This window comes from Myotis lucifugus, unplaced genomic scaffold, assembly GCF_000147115.1.
Source record: "Myotis lucifugus unplaced genomic scaffold, Myoluc2.0 scaffold_0, whole genome shotgun sequence".
Lineage (NCBI taxonomy): Eukaryota > Metazoa > Chordata > Mammalia > Chiroptera > Vespertilionidae > Myotis > Myotis lucifugus.
In genome coordinates, this window is record NW_005871048.1 from 15,619,671 (window position 1) to 15,641,965 (window position 22,295).

Consider the following 22,295-nt stretch of genomic DNA (forward strand, 5'->3'; position numbering starts at 1 on the left):
TTGAGATGGTAAAAACTGGTTATGAGCATTTATATTCTTTTAAAAAAATGTTTTTTATTTTAGAAAGAAAGTAAGGGAAGGGAAAGAGAGAAACATCAATTGCCTTCCCCCTGCACACCTCCTACTGGGAACTGAGCCCATAACCCAGGCATGTGCCCTGGCAGGGAATAGAACTGGCGAACTCTCAGGACATAGGATGATGCTCAATCAACTGAGCCACACCAGCTAGGCTTCCTCTTTTGTCTGTTATGAACAGTTGTTTTTGTAATGGGGAGGCTGAAAGAAACAAGGTTTTTAATCCCATGTTACTGGTCAGCTCAACAAGGGAGAGGAGAAGTCAACAGACTGCTGTCTACCAAAAGAAGGCCATTTTAGCAAACTGTGAAAACTGACATAAGTCTGAAGGGACAAGAGAAGACATTTTAGAATAAGAAAAAAAAGTAGCCAAAATTAGAAGCAAATCAGCAGCAAATTACCTTGGGAGGTAGGTGAGAGAGATAACACTGGAGATGAATACTCAAAGCCCTGATGTACGAGAAACAAGGAGCACAAGACAGACATGTACCTCCTCAGACTTCAAAGATGCTCTCATAAGCCTCTCTACTTAATAGAGACAGAAATAGCCCTACACACATCAAAACTGCAGTCCTTTAAGATATCTGTCATCTCTAGGTGGGGTGGCATGTCTCCACAAGATAGAACTCTGAAGCCTGTTCATCAGCGTATATAGAAGCAGGAAGTGCGACATTTTAGCACAGAACTCATCCTGAAAGATAAGCCCCTAGCGAAAAGACAGAGAATATAGATCAGTTCATGACTAGAAATGGCAAAGCAAAGGAAACCTGATGATCAGTACAACACTAGTTCAGGGTTCAAAGAAAAACTAGTTGAATCATGTAGACTCCAGGTCAGCAAAGCTGTTGAGTAGTGTTATATATACTACAAGCCCTTTTTTATAAGCACACATTGATGTTGGTTGAGCGTTTCTCAGAAGAAAGGCCATAGAAGACTCTTGGCATAACCCAAAGTTCACTCAAAAGAAGCTAAAAATATTTGAGAGCCAGGTACACAGCTGACTAATCTGTACCTATTTTCTAAAACAGACATACTATCAAAGGCTATCTGAAATAAGGGGAAAACTTTTCTTCACTCATTTATCACACCGCCACAGCTTTTTGAAATCACTCCTGATGAATTCTATTGAATATTTCCAATGCTGAAAATGCAAGTCTACTTCAGTGATGCTTGCAATTTCTACCACAGCAGGTAACAACAGTAAATCAAGTAATTCTGATTGCAAGCAGAATTAGAACACATTGACTTATTCTGCCTGTAGTAAAGCTACACATTTCCATAAAATAAAGCCTTAGCTTAGTCTAAAATATCACCCCAATAATATTGTTATAAGTATGTATGATGACAGATAGTTACTAGACTTATGGTGATCACTTTGTAAGGTTTATAAATGTTAAATCACTATGCTGTATACCTGAAACTAATATAATATTATGTCACCTATAATTCAAAATAAATTTTTTAAAATGTTAAAGGGAAAAAGACATTGATTCCAATGAAAATTAAAAGTTGTGCTGGAAAGGCTAAAAATAAATAAATAAATAAATACCACCATCCTAGAGCTTTGAAAGATGCCACATGTTTTATCAGACACTTAATAGTGTATAAAAGAATATATGAGCACTGACTTTCTCCAGATCTTCCTGTACTTTCAGCAAAAGGTAATTCTGAAGCCATGCACACAGCAAAGCTGCCTATAGCTCAACAAACACACATCGAGAAAGAAGAGGGCTCCTTCCTGGTCCCATAACCCATGGAAGAGAATATTATTCCAAACAAACATTATAGGAGATGGATGTTTCATGAAAAAGGGTCCTGCAAGCACTAAAGATGATTTCAATATCATTGTTGCTTTAAAGATACAATCAATGATTAATACCTGGAATACTATACTGAATGAAGTTCATGGAGAAAACTGTGGCCTAGAGATATGTCAACATAGTGGTTTAATGGAAATTATTTTTTAAACTATATTATGCAGGGAAGTAAAGTCTCCCTCCAAATAGCTGAAATTTTTGAGATACATATACTTCATAAGCAAATTCTGTATAAGACAGAGAAGAGTAGTATGACCTTAAAAGGATATGCTCATAGTCTACATTAAAATAATAGAAATGATAGGTAATGTTTCATTTGATGACAAGTCAAAGAGTACCAATGGTGATATTAAAAAAGACAAGTTCCTATAGTACAAAAAAAATTACTTATGAGAAAACCACTTTATTTTTTGATTTGCTAATCAGTTCTCTAGGGAGGCCATGGTGTTGCACTGCTGAGGAGTGGGGAAGGAGATCATGGTATTTGATTTTTTTCTGCTTTTGGTGAGAGAAAAACTGAGCAAAAAAAAATCATTGATATCAAAGACTTTTGAGAGAGAAAATTTAGAGTCTACTACAAGGCAAAATAGAATCAGTAACCACTCAGCCCTCTGAACAAAATCAATCAATGTGTGTCTATAAATTATCTGAAAAAAGTCTTATGTAATTATTTGCCCCTGGGTAAGACATGAGTTGCTGGAATTGGCATCACTGTGATCACTGAGGCATGCTGAATCTGCACACCTTCTTCTTCCTTCCTGTTACAATGAAAAAAAACATGTGCCTTCTCCTCTCCCTACTTCAAAGGCCAACACTGCTGGTGAGCTCCAACCCCATCTCTCTCAGTTGCTCAAAGGCTGTATTTTGTGGTTAAACTCTCAACACTGCTTCATCAAAGTCCCCTTCTAAAAGCAAGTCATTCTCAATAATATAACATGTTTTATTAGGTCAAACTATAGGAAACTGACATTCTCATAAGTCAAAAGTAGTCATATGTCACCAATTTCTTTTTTTAATATATTTTATTGGTTTTTGGGGGGTTTTTTACGGAGAGGAAGGGAGAGGGGTAGAGAGTTAGAAACATCGATGAGAGAGAAACATTGATCAGCTGCCTCCTGCACACTCCCTACTGGGGATGTGCCCGCAACCAAGGTACATGCCCTTGACCAGAATCAAACCTGGGACCCTTGAGTCCACAGGCTGATGCTCTATCCAATGAGCCAAACCGGTTAGGGCTGTCACCAATTTCTTATGGTTCAACTTAACATCCTATCCTATCTTAAAAAAAAAAAAAGTCAAAATCCAGTGCTTTTCTTAGCCCTATATTCCCTTCCATGTCCCTATCCCCTTCATGGACATACAGGGGTTCTCAAGAATCTACACTCATTATCCCCCTTCCTTACAAACTCCCACTCACTCACGCATTTCCAATCAGTACCTGCCCACAACTCCACCAAAACTGGTCTTGAAAAGTATCCTAAGTCTTCCATGTTGCCAAGCCTGATGAGTAAACAGTCTTCACCTTATTCATCATCACAAGGAGCATCTGGCACTCCTTCTTCCTATAAACTGTTTCTTCATTAGCTGCCAGCACAACATACTCTTGGTTTTCCTCCTGCCAACTGTTTATCAATCTCCCTCTCTCATCAGTATCTAAATTGTGGAGTTCTCAATGTTAGTCCTTGAGCTCTCTGCCTTCTCTATACTACCTTAAATTATCTCATCCACTCTATGACTTAAATTCCATATTTTTGTACTGATGTTTTCCACATTTATATCTTGATCTGAAACCTCTTCTCTGAAAAAGAAAGGAAGGAAGGAAGGAAGGAAGGAAGGAAGGAAGGAAGGAAGGAAGGAAGGAAGGAAGGGAGGGAGGGAGGGAAGGAAGGAAGGGGACCCATCTATCCAAATGACTGACTTCTCAACTTGGGTTTCACACTTAAGTCCAAAAGACATCTTCACAAAAAAAGCTTTCTACAGTCCTTAAGTCTTCAGTAAGAATCTCCACCTTGTTGGTCACACATTCCCAAAATCTTGGTGGCATAACTGATTCTCCCTCCCTAACCCTGCTCACACATTCAACCCTGCTCACACATCCCACATGCTGTTTTCATCTTATCTCCAAAATAGTTATTGAATCAATTAACCTCCCTCCCTCTCAAATGCCACCACACTGGTCCAAGCCACAGATACTCTCTTCTAGCCTAGTAAAACAGTCTCTTAACTGATTTCTCATGTCCACATCCTTTAACCATACCCTAATACGATTCAATACCTTTCTTACATTCCAGTGTTCATTTCTCAATATATTGAAAATACCTTGCACCATAATCAATAAGGACCTGCATTTCTATCATTCCATCCTTTGCTTTCTTTTCTTCCCAAACTTAGCTTCACACTGTGAAAAAGATAATTCTAATTCAGCTCATCCCCACCTCATCTCAATACCTTGGTACATACGATATCTACACTAATAAAAAGACAAAGATGCTAATTGACCGTACCTTCGCTACGCCATAAGCCACACCCACCAGCCAATCAGAGAGACTATATGCAAATTAACCCAACCATGATGGCGGCCGGCAGCCACAGAGCTGGAGCAAGCAGGAGGCTTGGTTGCCCGGGCGATGGAGGAAGCCAAGCTTCCCGCCTGCCCTGAGCCGGCTGTGGCCTCTGCTCATGGCAACAAAGTTTCAATTATAGAAGACAAATAAATCCCAGATACCTGCTTCCAGCCAGCCTACACTGGGAGCTTGGGTAGCTGGGGGTTGTGGCCAGCCTGAAAAAGACAAATAAATCCCAGATACCTGCTTCCAGCCAGCCTACACTGGGAGCTTGGGTAGCTGGGGGTTGTGGCCAGCCTGCAAACGGCCCTCAGCCCCTCACCCAGGATGGCCAGGAACCCCAGTGGGGACCCCCCACACTGAAGGGGCTGTGGCCAGCCTGAAAAGAGCCATCAGCCCCTCACCCAGGCTGGCCAGGCACCCCAGTGGGGACCCCTCCTGAAGGGGCTGTGGCCAGCCTGAAAAGAGCCATCAGCCCCTCACCCAGGCTGGCCAGGCACTCCTATATAATAAAAGGGTAATATGCAAATTAACCCTAACAGCAGAATGACTGGGGATGACTGGTCACTATGACACACACTGACCACCAGGGGGCAGATGCTCAATGCAGGAGCTGCCCCCTGGTGGTCAGTGTGCTCCCATAGGGGGAGCTCTGCTCAGCCACAAGCCAGGCTGATGGCTGCCAGTACAGACGTGGTGACGGGAGCCTCTCCTGCCTCCTCAGCAGTGCTAAGGATGTCCGACTGTAGCTTAAGCCTGCTCCCCGCTGGCAAGTGGACATCCCCATGAGGGATCCCGGGCTGCCAGAGGGATGTCTGACTGCCAGCTTAGGCCCAATCCCCCAGGGAGCGGGCCTAAGCCAGCAGGTGGTCATCCCCCAAGGAGTCCCAGACTGCGAGAGGGCACAGGCGGGGCTGAGGGAGCCTCCCGAGTGCACAAATTTTTGTGCACCGGGCCTCTAGTTCTCTATAAAGTTCTTCAACTCTCCCTCATATGTCCGCTCTGCATAACCTTCCCCAGCCATCCTATCTAAAATAGATAGGCCTCTCACATATTACACTCTATGTCAACTTATTTTTTGTTTCTTTCACAGAATTTCTATCAATTTTATTCAGGTATTTCTTCCCCATGTCCATCACTAAATGAATCTCTATATTGGGAACAGGAACCATTCATTATTGTACCCTAATGCCTAGCACAATAACTGGTGCAAAATAGGATTGTAAAATACAGGAATGAGCAAAAGCACGCTTACAGTTGTAAGTATGTGAATTAGAGTTTATTCTTGTATTATTATTTAGTAAGTATTATATTTTCCATATGAACTACTGTAAACCTGCTTTTGCTCACCCCTGTATTTATTGAGGGGGGAAAGTTAAAAAGAAAAACAGTGATATTTTTTTCTATGGAAGTATTAAATGTCTTTTTGGGGCACATAAACCTACACCAAAAATAACACAAATAAAAATAACACTAACTGGCCTTGGCCAGGTAGTATGGTTGGTTAGTGCATCATTACAATATGCCAAAGTTACAGATTCAATCTCTGGTCAGGACACATACAAGAACAAGCAACCAATGAACACATAAGTAAGTGGAATAACAAAATCAATGTCTCTCTCTCTCTCTTCCTGTCTCCAAAATCAAGAAATTAAAAAATAACAATTTTTAAAGTAAGGAAAAAAAGAATCTTTACTGTAACCCAAAAAGAAGTAAAGTCCTAAATAATAGGGTGACAGTTTAAGAAATGACAAAAACTGATCCATTCTTGGCCACAGGTGACAATCATGACCTCATGAGTAGGCTAAAATATGTGGCTCCTTTTCTTGGGAAAAGATTGTGGATTCTGTACAGTCAGTCCACATTCACTACCATCAGTAACCAATGGGCTACAATTGATGCAGGGGAGAGACAGACTTTGGAAAAAGAAACTGTAGATGATGCTAGAATCCTTCATACCATGCTAGTGATATAAGATCTTCATTCAATCAAATCTAGTTTCTAGTTAAGAAAACTTTAGAGGAAATGTTATTACACATTTAATATAACCACCAATGGCAGTATTCAAAAGAAATAAAACCTTACCACAATGTACGTGTGGGTATGTATCTGAAACTCCAAATTTCTAACATCTTTCATCATCTTTCATTTTTACCCTCTTCAAATCTAATTGTGTTAGAGTCAGCCACATCAGGATTTTTCTGGACTTTGATTCTATCACTGAATGTGCCATGCCCACCATGTAGCAAGTGTGGTGAGGTGAGCAGAGTACAACAAGAACCATCAGAATCATATGCAAGGCTGGTCATCATAACAAATTCCAGGAATCCATCCTGAAATCTCAGTAAGGGCCCCAGCCAAGAGAATAACATCACTAAAATGGCAGCTTCCGTCCTCCCAAAAAGATAAAACAATTAGCTATCCATGAACAAAAACAATCCTGGGAGATCTCTTACAAAACTTTAGTAACACAGTTAAACAAAAAAATCTGAGAATGACCACACACACAAAAGAAGGAAGACAGCTTCATTTTGCCTGCATCATCCCATCCCCCAAGCCAGTACTGCTAAACACCAAAGGGAACTCTCCAGCTAGAAAGAGTTCCCTTTGCTGGGAAAGAAGAATGGGTAAGTAAAAAGCTTCCCCAGCCTTCACTGCACAGAGACATATAAAGACAGCTCAGAACAAGGAAGAAAAACAAGAGCTACCAATAGCAGCCATATAGAAAGAGCAACACAGGTTCACAGTGACCTGCTCTACGGACAAACCCTGCTTTCACCACCAAAGAAGGACCAACCCAAAAGCCAGCACAGCTGCCGTGAAAGCCCTGCAGATTTCACCAGTTTTAGCCCACATTTATTGGCATTCGCTAATGCCAGCTACCTATGTTCCACCCTCCTCCCTCCCCATCATCTCTGGAGACAAGGAATCACACCAGCAGCCAGCCCAGGCCTCTGAGGCTGCAGAAATTCAAGACTCCAGTCTTTTTATTATTTTTTTAAATATATTTTATTGATTTTTTACAGAGAGGAAGGGAGAGGGATAGAGAGAAACATTGATCAGCTGTCTCCTGCACACTCCCCACTGGGGATGTGCCCGCAACCAAGGTACATGACCTTGACCGGAATTGAACCTGGGACCCTTGAGTCCACAGGCCAACACTCTATCCACTGAGCCAAACCGGTTAGGGCGACTCCAGTCTTAAGTCCCACAGTTAATCCCCACTGCCATGGGGCTAGCTGTGCACTTGTATACCATGAACCTGAACCCTGTCATCAGTCTCCACTTTCTATGTATGCTCAGGAAGACTATGCAGCCATGGGAGAGCATATCTATAGCTAAGGTCCCACAGTTGCTTGTGGCCCCAGATGAAGCCCTGTCTTGTCACTGGCCTGCACTATCACACACCTGCAGCTAGACCAGCCGTGGGCAAACTACGGCCCGCGGGCCGGATCCGGCCCGTTTGAAATGAATAAAACTAAAAAAAAAAAGACCATACCCTTTTATGTAATGATGTTTACTTTGAATTTATATTAGTTCACACAAACACTCCATCCATGCTTTTGTTCCGGCCCTCTGGTCCAGTTTAAGAACCCATTGTGGCCCTCGAGTCAAAAAGTTTGCCCACCCCTGAGCTAGACCCTCCAGCTGTGCACCTGCACACCCCCAGCCTAAACCGTCATTAGTATCCACTACCATGTGCCCATGTGAGACTGAGCAATCACAGTAGTGCATATCAACAAGTGCCCCTGCAACTACCGGTGCGCCCACAGTTGGCCCCAGCCCAGGCTGCCTGCCTTGTCTCCCACTACTTACATGTATGTTTGCAACCAGCCCCTGCCTCTACAGAGGGCCTTACAGCTAACCCCCAGAGCTGAATGTATACACACCACCTGTTCTAGCCACCAGGGCTGTCTGGCCTTCATCCCTAGCCACTGGACCTGGAGGTGCCCCTGAGGACCCTTGCAGTCACTGCAGACACTCTGCAACATTTGCCAAGGACCACACAGTTGTCAATGCTGTGGAGGCCTGTGGACTGAGTAAAAAAAACCCCACACCAACCCTGAAACCCGTACAGTAACACATCCTGCACTGGGTGCCCTGCAGGCTAGACATAGAGTCACAGCGTGCTCCAGCATCCCTCACTCACAGGTGAAAAGCTTCCCTTAATGAAGTCAGTTCACAAAGTTTAAACCGCTGTTTGTTGTGATTTATTACAGCAATAGAAAATTAATACACCTGGCAAAGAGTTGAACCAATATAAAACTTAGAAAGTATCCTTACACTTAAGAGTCCCTGTCAGAAGAGGCTGCCCAAGTCCCCATGCAAAATAGAGAGCTGTGAGCCTGAGGAGCTATGGCATTGGAGCAATGGAGGCTGAGACCATGCCACTTTATATGCTGTTTCCCCAGGGGCATATTTTGTTCTAACAAGCAATAGAATAAAGGAGGCAGGAAAAAACTTTATGGTTAAAAATATTTTTCAGGGAAAGAAACACCAACATCTCCATTTTCAACAGTTTGGGGACTAATAAATAAAAAGTGTATTTAGCTGTTCTGGAGCTATGGTGGGGCAAGTGGAGTAAGAGGCTACTGAAGTTGGCCAGGTAAACACCTTGGTGTCTTGGGCCAGGGTGGTGGAAGTGGAGGAATGTGAAAGCATTTGACAGGACTGATGAATTAGGAAAGGAGAGGGCAAGAAAAATGGCCTTTTTCTTGCTAAGGCAACTGGCAGCATGATAGGTGGCATTTTAGGAAAATAAATGCTGGGGAAGGAGCAAAGTGAGAGGCAAAGGTTCTGTTCTGGAACTACTAGATAGCTCAGTGGTGTTATGAGGTAGATATGAAAGTCTGAAAATCAGGAAAATATATAAACTTGAGTGGCCACTATAAATATGAATTTAAAGCAGTGGGAATGAATGGGATTACCTAAGAGAGAGTGCACAGAGCTGCTTTTTATAATTGTAAAAGGCTCACCAGGCGATTCTCACACATCTGCAGTTAAGAACCACTGCATTAAAGCTAAATATAGGGTCTGTGATTTGGTAAAAGAGCAGATGCTTTCCACTAGGGGTTTTCACCACTAGTGCAGTAGTTCTCAGTCAGACGCTATTCAACTATATACAGGAAAATCCTGCTTTTCAGTTAGATCTCAAGCACTTAACAGCAAAGTATTTTGGTTTGATAGAATGACAAGTAACCCCTCAAGTGACTGCTCTACCCCTTAAGATGTGTAGTGTTGATGCCAAAAAGAGTACAAACTGGGGCTGTGGCCACAGTTAGGTATCTAACTCTACTTCTGCAAGGCACAAATCAACAAGGCACAAATCACAGTTGCAAATGACTTTTTAATGATATTTTCCAGACCCAGGGCTTATCATGCCTGAATCTCTTCCAAGGTATTATCTTTATACTGCCACTTGTTCATTCAAAGAAATAAATGCCCTCACCATGTGAGCATAAAGAATACTTAATTATATAATACCTTGCTAAAACACAAGCACAATGCATTCTTTGCCCTGGCAAATCATATTCATAACCTCACACATGCCTAGATGTGACAGTAACAGAGGCTGCTAGATGCAGGATACAGATATATGACAAGAGTCCCTGCACTGGGGTTGTGAAGGGAAGAGCTGGGACTCGCAGCTCACCATCCCTTGCTCAGGTGGGGTACTCAAAGGACTGTGGCTGCACCTGGGTAAACATTCTGCAGCTGCAAGAATCCCTATAGAAGATGCTCAACCCACACCTAAAATAACAACAGGCCACTCAGGTTTTCCCCCACCTTTGTAATCCCCACCCTCTCACCACCTCCAAAAGCATGGTCATGATTCCAGTTGCTGGCACTTTCTTCTGCTCCAGGACACAGCTCCATCTCCACTCTGTGAGCTTCCAGATGTATATTTAAATTAGAACCATATGAACCCCACCTGCACTAGCCTAATGCAGCATCACAGAAACCACTGCCTATTGAGGCAACATTTTAGGCACCAAGTTGCTATATAAATGAGATTCTGCCAGACAGGTATCTTTTTAATAACTATTATTAGAAAAAGGACCTGTAAATAAGGCAAAATGTTTGGATTATAAAATATTGTCATACAATGCAGCATTATTACTTTCAAATACATTTAATAACTGCATCAAGTAGTGCTAAGCAAATTAAGTGTTGTCTAATAGAATATTTAATTCAATACTTGTCAAATTGTTCTGTGGAACATTATTTTCTTTATACTTTTTGCCAAAAAAAAAGGTGTGTTTTTTTTTTAACCATACTGATTTTTCTTCTAAAATGTATTTTTACTGTATTTCTCTTCTGAGATAATATGTCAACAGTATATTTTACCCAAGACTACTCATGGAAGTTTATGAGATGTACTTTTATACCGCAACAATTCCCAGAGAACCACAGTCATACTGTCATATGTCATCTGGCCAATGATTGCTGGTCTATGTTGGTCATCTTTCTTATATTTTTTGTCATATGCCTGTCTTTTTATACAGGTGTTATTATGCACTATCCATTTATACTATCTAAACTCCCATGGATGAATGGCATATATTGTATTTTAGGACCTGTTGTTAAATAAATGCAACTGACATGTCTAAGATGGTTTTTCATACAGAAATAGTTTTGGGGAGCCTCTGAAAACAGAGTTGTATTAAGTAGATAATTAGCTTATATATAGCAATCATTTCCTCAATAAGCTCCTTCTACCCCTCTCTAAATTCTGAATTTCCTAACTAACTCTTTACAAGCACCAAGGATTATATAGTTTTACAAGTCCTTCCCTACTGACTTTTCTTTATAAAAATTCATCTGAAGCAATTGCTCCCCAAGGGTAAGGTGGGACCTGGTAAATACCACAGAAGCAACAATGCAATAGTAAGGCACTATATAATACATAAAATTACAATAATAGCAAACGTCTAAATGTCATACCATCCACCTCAAAGAAGAGTTAAGGATATAAATTCTTGGGTTCTCAAACCTTTTTATTCTTCTTTTAAGAAATTATTGGTTAGATCTTCTCCATAAAAGTCACAAGAAATATCTTGAATCTCCAGTGTTGTCCTCATTTGGCCCTACAATTTTCACGAGTGGCCTGGGCACAAAGACAGTTCTTATTTCTTCAGTTTATGGGGGGGGGGGTCAGCAACCAATCAAAGAGTAGGGACTCTTCTTCACCATAAACAAGAAGCAGTTGGATTTCCGATATTCTCAGAAATCTGACTTCAGAATAACCTTGAACTTTGAGGTCCCTACTTCGGGTATTGCCTTTTAATATTTAATTAAGTATCTATCCTTCTCTCTCTCTCTCTCTCTCTCTCTCTCTCTCTCTCTCTCTCTCTCACACACACACACACACACACACTCACTCACACACACACACACACACACAAGAATTTTCTTTTCTTAAGCCTAGAAAAAATGATTTCCTATTGAAATTATTCTTTGAAATTTTTCCTTATGATATATTTATCTTTTCTTAGGTGTGCTGATCAACGATCTGGCTTCTGACAATTTGAATACAAGCTGCTTAATTTTATTAACATCTGCTACACAATAATCTTAATATAAGAAGTGGAGCTCTTGGCTATAAGAAATGTACTTGGCTCTCTGCTCTCTTCTCACAAAGCATAGTCCCAAGTGAGCTCATTCACTCTTGTATACTGATGACTACCAGATCAGCATCTCTCTTCCCTGATCTCTCACTCTGGCATTCCAGCCCACTTGGCTATTTCTACTAATGTTCACATCATCAGAAATGAAACTGAAGCCTTTCTGGCGATGACGACCTCCCCACAATATGCCTCTCGCTAAGGATTCCTCCGTCCTTCTCCAGAAGAGAAGAGGAAACACAGGAAGAAGCACCTGGTGCAGAGCCCCAATTCCTACTTCATGCATGTAAAATGGCCAGGATGCTATAAAATCACCACCATCTTTAGCCATGCATTAACGGTAGTTTTGTGTGTTGGTTGCTCCACTGTTCTCTGTCAGCCAACAGGAGGAAAAGCAAGGCTTACAGAAGGATGCTCCTTCAGAAGGAAGCAGCACTAAAAGCACCTCAAATCAAGATGAGTGGGAAACCATTCCAATAAACACATTTTGGATACAAAAAAAGAAAAAAAAAGAAACTGAACTTGGCTTCCAAACCAGCTTATCTTTCAAACTATCCCCTTCTGCAAACAGTACAGGCAGTCTCCTAATACCCCAAAGGAAAAAGGTGGAAGAAATGTTTGACTCAAACCAACCCTTTATCAAATCTGTTCGAAAGCCTTGCTGCTTCTTTTTACAGAATGTCGCCACATACTTCCTCTTCCTCTTGACTCTAGCCAATTCAGTACTAGTATAAGGATTTACTGCCTTATGTCTATACTAGAGGCCTGATGCAGAAGATTTATGCAATAGGCCTTCCTTCCCCTGGGTGCCGGCACCACCTTCGCTCCGGCCCAGAGCTGCCTTTCCACATTTGCTCCAGCCCGGAGTCGCCTTGCTGCCTTTCCACCTACCGCCTTCGCGCGCTGCCCGGAGGCCAGGAGCAGGCGGGGTGGGGCGGAGCACCTGCACCCCAACCCAGCCGCCACCATCTTTGTCACGTCAATTTGCATATTTCCTCCTTATTGGCTGTGGGCGCCACCATCTTTGTCAAGAAGTGACAGTCAATTTGCATATTCTGTCTTTATTAGATAGGATAACCTCAACAGATTCTCAGCTCCTTACTGCTTCTGAGTCTTCCTACACACTGCTACCAGAATAATCTAGATTGACTATACTCTTAGCTGTCTTCTGGGTCTAAAATTTTCTATGAAATTAATTTTCCAGTCCTGCTTTTCTCAAGCAGCTTTCTGGTATACTGAGTAACTTCAAATGGTTTACTTCTATCTAACTCATAACTCTTCAGAGTGGTTCTCAGGGTAATTCACAATCAGATCCCAAACTACCTACCCTGTTTTCCCAACTACTCTTAACATGCAACAAAGATTCCAAGTCAATCTCCTCACTTCTTGTGATTCCGGGTTCCTTCATGACTCCAAGCCTTTGAAAGCATTGTATTCATATTCAGAATGTTATTTCTCCCTTCAAAGTCTTACCCAATCAGGAAAGCCTAGCTTTTTTCCCATGTCCTTTGGTCAGCTTGGCCTGGGCCATAACCATAACTTTGTTGCTTCTAAATTCCCTTTAAAACCTTTGCCCTTTTATCAAGAGTATGAATTCATCCCTGGCTAGTGTTTCTCAGTGGTTGGAGCATCCCCTTGTGCACCAAAGGGCAGCGGGTTCAATTCCCCGTCAAGGGCATGTACCTGGGTTGTAGGTTCAATCCCTGATCTGGGGCCAGGGATCGTGCAGGGGGCAACCAATTAACATGTCTCTCTCATTTCGATTCTCTCTCCCCCTCCTTCACTTCCTTCTACTCTCTCTAAAAACCAACTAAAAAATATCGTTAGGTGAGGATTAACACACAAAAAAGTGGGGAGATATGAATTAAGATCACAGAGTCTTATTTTATTTTTTGCTCCTGTATAACCAGAACCTACAACAGTGCCTAATACATAATAGGTAAATCTCTGTTCATAAATATTTGTTCATTGGTAATAACTGACATTTACTGAGCATTTACTATATGCCAGGCACTGTTTTAACTTCTTTAACTCTTATTGAACCATTAAATGACACTTAACTGTCTCTTATTGTTTCACAAATGGCAGTTATATCTCCTCAAAAACCAAGAAGCCTTTTCAAAGCAAGTAATGTATCTAGTATGCCTATTGTAATCTCCATAGTGCTGAACACATAGGAAGTTTTCAAATATATGCTGGGTATAGTACAAGAGAAGGGCTACTGAATTATAGTGTCTTAGGTATGCTATGACTGGTTCTGAAATCTGGGGCAAATTTCTGAATTTTACATGTCTCAGTGTCCTTATCTGAAAAACCAAAGACTAAATTACCAGACCTGGAAGCACTCTCCCTACTCTAAAATTCTATGTCCGATTTTTTTCATATTACCACTTTTCTGGGGTTCTGGTGAATATTAAAAAGAATATCTCACTGGGTTCTAAAAATGCAAATTTTTGTGTGTAGAAAATAATTCTGAGAATGATTCATACTCTCAGGCTTCCATCCTCTAATGCTCCACAGGATTTTTTTTAAAAAATCTACCACAAAGGCAAGGCCCAAAAATTCCACATTTCTCTACATCTTTGGTATGAAGGAACAGAGGGGAACTGCTCAAAGGACATCTTCTGCCCCAAAGTACAGCCTCACCCTGAAGGAGAAGAGCTTCCCACCACAAAACTAAACACTAGCTGTGCTAGAGGAAAGGTGTTTAAAAGGAAAAAAAAAATCAGCAAATTCCCTGGCTCTCCAGTCTCCTGATTCAGAACAATGAGCTCACTGGTGGAATTGGAACACATTTTGGGGCCTGCTCTGCCTTGGAAAAAGCATTTAATTTCTCTGAACCTCTTAAGGCACCTACCTGAAAAGGAAGCCAGTGGGGAAACCCATTTACATGTGAAAAATGCATACATTTAAAAATGGGAAAATATACTTAGAAGTTGTAACACCACTCAATGAGAAGAATTACCCCCACTTTGTTCATACTAACTCTACAGCAAATTAATGAGGACAGCAAAATCTCTGAGGACAAAAAAGGGATGGTGGCCTCTGCCACAAGGAATGAAGAAAGTCACACATTATCTTTAAGAAGCATGAAGAAGGATTAAAATGAGCAGAAATTAATTACTCTTTGGTAAGTAGGATAGCAGTCCAGTGCCCTTTCAGACATCCTTGTAGTTCTCTGCCTCCATGCTGAGCAGCCCTCAGGGTTCCAGAGAAGACTGCCAAATTCTGGCCCAGATCTTTGGTTTATGAGGAAGATACCTAGACACTGGCTCTCCCTCTATAGATTACTAATAATCCCAGTAGTCAGATTAGGGTCACAATTCAGTCTATCTGTAAATTATTATACATCCAAATATTATAAAGTTATGGTTTTCAATCTTGAGACTTGATTAATCTTGTATAGTTCATGCCCTAGAACCCTGTGTCCCAGAGCAGTCCTGCAGTGAGAAACCTTCAGGTGATAGGAAGAAAACAAATTAAACATGTCAAACACGTCTGTAATCCAGCATGAAAGTTCTCTGTGGATACCTAGAAATTTATGAACATGTAGATAACACTAGTTTCAAACCACACTCCCAAAAAACAAACTAAATTTGATGAATGCTTATATAACGACCAGTTTACTAGTATGAGACTTTTATTTGTTTTTAATTAACCCATCTCTACTTCAAGGTCAAACCACACTACAAGTCTCCAATGTTAATAACAGAGAAATACAGTTTAAACCAATAATTAGAGAATTATTTTCTGTAAAGGGCCATTTAAAAAATATTTTTGTCTTTGTGGGTCACCTGCCCTTATAGCACAATTCATAGAAAAATGAGTTGTGGATATGACATGAAGTATTTAACCATTTAAAAACATAAAAAGCATCCTTACCTTGTGGCCCTACAAAGGTGGCAGTCTAGATTTGGCAGCTGACTTAGGCAGAGTTTAAGACTAGAGGCCTTGGAGACAAAAGGGAAGGAAGGAAGATATTTGCCAAGAACTTTGTTCTTTTCCTAACCCTACCTTCATCCCCCTTTCTTTAAAGAAGGCTATTTAAAACAAAATGAAATGAATAGAGGAAGTCTCCACACACTTTATTTTCCACTTTCCCTGCTTTTTCTCATCTCAAGAAAGGATACAAAATGCAATAACCAGAATCATTAGAATTAACATAAAACAATGATACACTGAAGAAAGGAAATAACTTGCTAAGAAAATTTTAGATATCTCCAATTATTTTTACATATGACTTTCATACTACCTTGTTACTAATCAATATATCTTATCTTCCTGTGCTAAAAAGTAGAGGGAATACAACCTGGACTACTGCCAATCTTTAATTCAGCTTGCAGAAAGTGAAAGATGATCTAACTACCATCACCTTTTCTCCATAATGCTTTTCTCAGAATAAATATATCCATTTTTTAAAAATTAAATTTCATTATAATAATCTTCCATTTTTTCCTTAACTTGTATATGAACATAATCTACCCTCATATTTCCTGTAACATATTGCAATTAGAATCCTAAATATGTAAGTGAATTTTAGGCATCCAGACAAAGGATACATTTCAATCATCCAAAAATGCTAGATATCTTTTTGAGTATTAAAATTAAGCCTTTTGATCACTCCTTCCTAAAACGCAAAATGCTAACAAAGAGCAGTGTATAAAGAATAGGCTTTTGGATAGACTGCAGCCAAACTGGTTTTCAATAGGGTTGATTTTTGCTCCATAGGACATTCAACAATGTCTGGGGACATTTTTGGTTGCTACACCTGAGAGAAAGGAGGGAAAAAGGTGTTTCTGGCATATTCTGAGTAGAGACAAGGATGCTGCTACAACACATAGGACAGCCCCCACACCAAAATGTTACAATAGCAATGATGATGTAAGGCAGACAAAGATAGAATTTGTACAGTTTTAAGCTGAAGTGCTTCAAGGTTGATATTTTCTTTAGAAAACAGCATGTTAAAGTTAAAAATTTAACGTAAAATATTTACTGGGTTGGTGTGGCTCAGTGGTTGAGCGTAAGCCCATGCACTGAAGGGTCACAGGTTTGATTCCAGGTCAAGAGCTCTTACCTGGGTTGCAGGTTTGCTCCCTATCCCAGTTGGGGCAGGTGCAGGAGGCAACCAATCAATATGTCTCTCTCAAACGGGTATTTCTATCTATCGCCACCTCCTTCCCTCCCTCCTCCCTTCCTCCTCCTTCTCTTCTTTCTTTCTTTCTTTCTTTCTTTCTTTCTTTCTTTCTCTTTCTTTCTTTCTTTCTTTCGCGCTCTCTCTCTCTCTCTCTCTCTCCCCCCCCCCTCTAAAAAACAATGGAAAAAATATCCTCAGGTGAGGAGTAACAAAATTTTTTTAAAAAACACCTATTTAATGGATAACTACTATATGCTTGTCGGCATAAAAGTACTAACAACATTAAAGCATCTCACAGAAAAAACTATGTTATGACCTCAAGAAAATGAGTGTATTTAAAGCAAATGATTTACTTCCTCCTTTCATAAGGCAAATTTAGCAATACTCAAACTAGGTTTCATATACTAGGTTTGAACTCCATTTCAATACAATTAACCCTCACACTTATTTGATCCTAAGCATAATTTCAACCTTGAAATTAGCAGCATGGCTTGAAATATGCTACTGAAAGAGAAACCCCTTTTAGCTAAAATAGTCTGCTTCCTCTTGACAACTATGAAAAAAAGCAAAATTCACTCTTTCAGAGTTCCTCCTCCCCTCTTTAGTTCTATATGTACTGGAAAAGCAGATGCTATGCTACTATGAACTTGACCACCAAGACAGACAGGGTCAAAATGCAATGACTTTATGATCCAGCAACCAGAGATCATGTCGCAGCTGCTGAATATCCTTCCATTTTCTTAAAGCTCTCTATGGAAGGGAGGGAACAACAAGCAAAAACAGACTGTTGGACTAAAAAAAAAAGCTAATAATTAAGCAGGGGATCAGAAGCAGCTACTGAACTACTCCTTCTAGGAAAATCTCAATACTTATGCCATCTGTCAAAAAAGGCCAAAGTTTTAACAGCCATCACAAAAGGCGATAGCTGACTCAAAGTGAAAACAACAAATAAAATTGGTAATTTTAGTCAATGTTTTTTCCACAACCCAGAAATCCCTTAATGCTAATGAGTAACAGAAAATCTCCTGCAAAACAGGATTGCAACATCCCCAAATAAACGGACTTGTTTAGGCCCTGACAGCAGTGCTGATCTGGGAACAACACATTCAATTCAATTTAAGAAATAATAAACTGAAACCTTTAGACCAGATGCAGTCACGAGTGTTTGTCCCAGGGGTGTATAGGAAGTAAGTTGAGTGTTAGTGAAACGTGCTGGGCAGGAGGAGTCCTGCAGGATTGTTGGACGCGGGGCGGGTAGAGGAGACCAGCCTCGCCAGAGGCTTTCAAGTTCTTGCATTCCTCCTAAAAACCTGGTTGCCACCACTGTCAAAGTTCCACCCCTCCCCAAAAGTCACAGATCTCAAACATTGTACCCCCCAAAATGAAACAAGCTCCCATATACACCCCTGCCCAAACACCAGCAACAAGTGCTACAGTTTAGATAGAGCGCACTGGAGTGTGAAGAAGCAGGGAAGATCATGTTTTTCTACCTATCATTAAACATTCACAAATTTCTTAAAGCAAGATAAAACAACTGGAGAATGGAGGTCAAATTTTATTAAACATCATCTGTGTTGGACTCTTTAAAAAGTACTAGAGATGTAAAGCATTTAAGCTTATTTTTATATGTGTATTACACTTTTACAATAAAAGTTAAAAAACCAAAAGGCACAATAGTCCCCACTTTCCAGTTTCTTTCAATGGAATACTTACGTAAAGACATTCTCACTTTATCTGGGTACAATAATAAAGTTTGAAATTTCATTTTCATATTTCTCATCAGTCCCAAAAGTTACTATTAATCCCTATGGTCCTATGCTATACTCGTTATTTAAAGATTGATCATTTGTTATACAAAACCTGGCTATTAATTTAATTCTCCAGACCCAAACAAAAGACATCATTTTATACACACAGTTGATCCTATGTAACTTGAGAAATATGCTTGTAAGAAGTGATAAAGCATTTCAGAAAGACCCTGACAATGTTTCTCCTTTCTAGCTGCTGGAATTCTTACATTACCTCAAAACATCATCTTTAGGGCATTAGGCCCTTGCCAGCCTTTCATTCAGAGTTGAATTTTTGTTAATTTTTCTAGCTGATATATATTAACCCTGAAATATGTACATATGCTAAAACAGACAAGGCCACCTGTTGCCTCCAGGCCTCAAACAAATTCCTCCCAGGAGCACAGGGGGAAAGCCTTCCAAAGACTATCTTAGAAGCAGGCAGCTGCTCTAGGGTGGGAGAAACTGAAGCACCCTGAATTAGGCCCACTTTTGCCCCAGAGTCTGGCCAAGTGGTGGGAAACACAGAGTTGTGGGAGTAAGGAAGGAGTGAAAGCCAGAATAACAGCAAAATAGACTGCTCTTAATCTAGGATGGTTTTAAAACATATCTTATAAAATGGACTATATATCTTCCTGAAAGTTCCATATTAACTGAAAGAAACTAAAATGGACAAATCAGAGGAGTTCAATCCCTTCCTAGATAAATCAGTCCACTTGCATCAATGACATATAGTGCCTGCCTACCTTGGCTCTAATATAACTAAGGAATTCTGTAGCCAACCACAACAAAGTACTACGATACACTGCAATCTAAGTTTTGCTGTTTGGTGTTCTCATCAAATTAAGGTTTACATGATAGTAGTAGTAAAAAAAATAAATAAATAATCAAGTCAATGTTGGATGCTGGGCTACATAATGATTTTCATTACAATGTTTGGCTCTGAAGAGAGCTAGAAGACATTCTGGGGGAGGTATAAATCTTAAGTATTAAGTGTTCAGTAAAAGGAGCATATTAATTAGGGTTTCATAATAAAAATTACATTTAAAAATATAACAGTCATAAGCTAAGGAGCAACATGTTCTCTGGCTTCCCCATCAGGTCTTTCTACAAGTAGGCTGGGGCCTAACAGTAGATAAAGGATTACTAAGAGACAGTACAGCCAGCAGCTGACAGCATAGACCCCAAAGGCCGCCCATTCAAATCTCAGCTTTTAGCTGTGTGACTTTGGACAAGTTCATCTCCCTGTGCCTCAGTTTCCTTACCTCCTGGGTGATGGTAAGGAAATAGACTTTATCATGGAAGACTGATATCAGATACACAAGTTAGGCTTACATCAGGTTTATCCTGTCCACCTGCTTGGGGATTTAGTGGCTCTCCGAAACTAAATCAGCAGACTGCCTTCTTCCTGCACAGAAATCTAGTACTGAAAATCTGAGAAGCATACCCTTAAATACAAAAAACTCCACCTACCAAACCCTCTCCTCTTGTACACAAAACAGAAAACACACAGGGCCTTCTCTTCTAGCAGCCACTGTCATTTGCCATGAAATGCTTTACACTCTAAGCAGAAATTCAGCCCCTTGACAAGGACTAGGGCTGTATATTAAAATATTGGATTAACTTTGCCTGAGATGTCCCAGTAACTGAATGAGTCATTCACTTCTTCAGCAACAGTAAAATGTCAAGGTTGTCAACTGCAGCCCCAGATGTTTGCAAAAATCATTTCCAAGTGATCATCAAACCAAACCCAAATACCTTATTCAAGATAACACTTTAAGTTAAATATATCAGTTTTTATGATTTTTTCCTGTAATGAAGAAAATTTTTAAAATAAGGTTACTGGGGGTAGGGGTGGGGAGGAATTACAGTAAAATGAGCCCCAAAATTATTAAACAGAATATTAAACAAGGCCTAGAATTCCTCCTTTTGCTCTTGCTTCACAGGGTGTATCCTTTTAAAAACTTTTTTCCAATCTTAACAAGCACTAAACAAACTCTAAACTCAAGATTTAAAGATACCCCATGGTGTGTGTGTGTGTATATATATATATATATATATATATATATATCACCATATTTTTCCCTATCAGACTACTGTACTTAGAAGAAACAGAAGCTTTAACAATTTTTGATACATCTGTTTATAACAAGAGTTTCACTACCTTACACCTGCAAAATACTTTGCGTGTTCTAAACCAATGGTAGCATCCATATGGAGGTCTTTTTCACTTCTATAATAATTCAGGTAAAGTCAGTAGTTTAATTTCAAATAAAGTCAAGCCTTTTGCCCTAACATATCACAAGAACAAATGACAAGGATACGTATTCTTTGGTCCCTTAAAGTGTTTTACACACACACACACACACACACACTCTCACTGACACATCAACTTGCTCTTCCACGTTTCTCTATCCCTTAGTCAAGTGGTTGTCGGATCAGTTTGTCAGGGTTTTTGAGTTTGTCGGGTTCATTCATTACAGGGGATACTACACAATACCCAGTTCAACTAAAACTTCCTTAGTGTCCTGGTCAGTGGCAAATAACTAGAAACGAAAATACACGCGGCGCGGCATCCTTCTCCGTTTGCTTATTCTTAGCAACTTTAAATAAAAGACTGAAGAGGGGTCCTTTTCCCGACTCCTTTGACAACTCGACCACCGGGCGCAGGGCTGAGCGCCCCACAGCTTCCGGCTGGGGTATAACACGCGCTTCCCCGCTAGGCTCCCACGTCTGCTCCGAACCAGCCCGATGTCATCGCTGAAGAATGACGACACTAAAACCAACCCTGCCGATTCACCGCGACGAGGACTGCAACACCCACTAAACTTTTGTCTATTTCTAAAGCGTGGGTGGGGTCAAAACACCTAGCCGACGGGGTCTGCGGGACACACTTCCGCGACTGGATGCGCGCTCGGGGCCTGTGCAGCTTTGCCCCGAAATCGACAAGGGGGCGCGCCACTACGGGCAAAGGGCAAGAAAAATAAAAAGCCTACAAGTGTTGACTATAACTGGGGGGTAGACTGAAGAAGACGTCCCTGGTGAAAAAGAGAACCCTACAAACGCTCGAAATAACAGTTACTAGGTCCAACCTTTCCCCTAATCATTGATTCGACAGAGAAAGCTCCCCAAAAAGAGAAAGGCCCCCAGGCATGCCCTCTCTGCCTCCCAGGCTCTAAGCCAACCCTTCACTGGTAATGGAAAAAGCCAAGTATCACTGAATGCGTAAAGAACATAGTAAAGAGGTAAAACATGCAAAACTTATTCAAATCGATGGGCCGCTGAAATTGCTT

General features: G+C 40.6%; 1 protein-coding gene and 1 pseudogene across 2 annotated transcripts in view; one reads left to right on the forward strand and one right to left on the reverse strand.

Annotated features, from left to right (window-relative positions):
* Window positions 1–15,618, reverse strand: part of MAN2A1 (mannosidase alpha class 2A member 1) — a 154,218-nt gene extending 138,600 nt beyond the window's left edge. Inside the window, exon 1 of one of the 2 annotated variants that reach the window (XM_023749139.1) lies at window positions 15,206–15,618. In XM_023749139.1, the coding sequence (XP_023604907.1) occupies window positions 15,206–15,247 (42 nt within the window). In that variant the 5' untranslated portion in view covers window positions 15,248–15,618. The remainder of the gene's footprint in view (window positions 1–15,205) is intronic. The other variant, XM_023749158.1, reaches the window with a different exon arrangement.
* Window positions 12,270–12,583, forward strand: LOC102442284 (annotated as a pseudogene).
* Window positions 15,619–22,295: the final 6,677 nt, after the last annotated feature.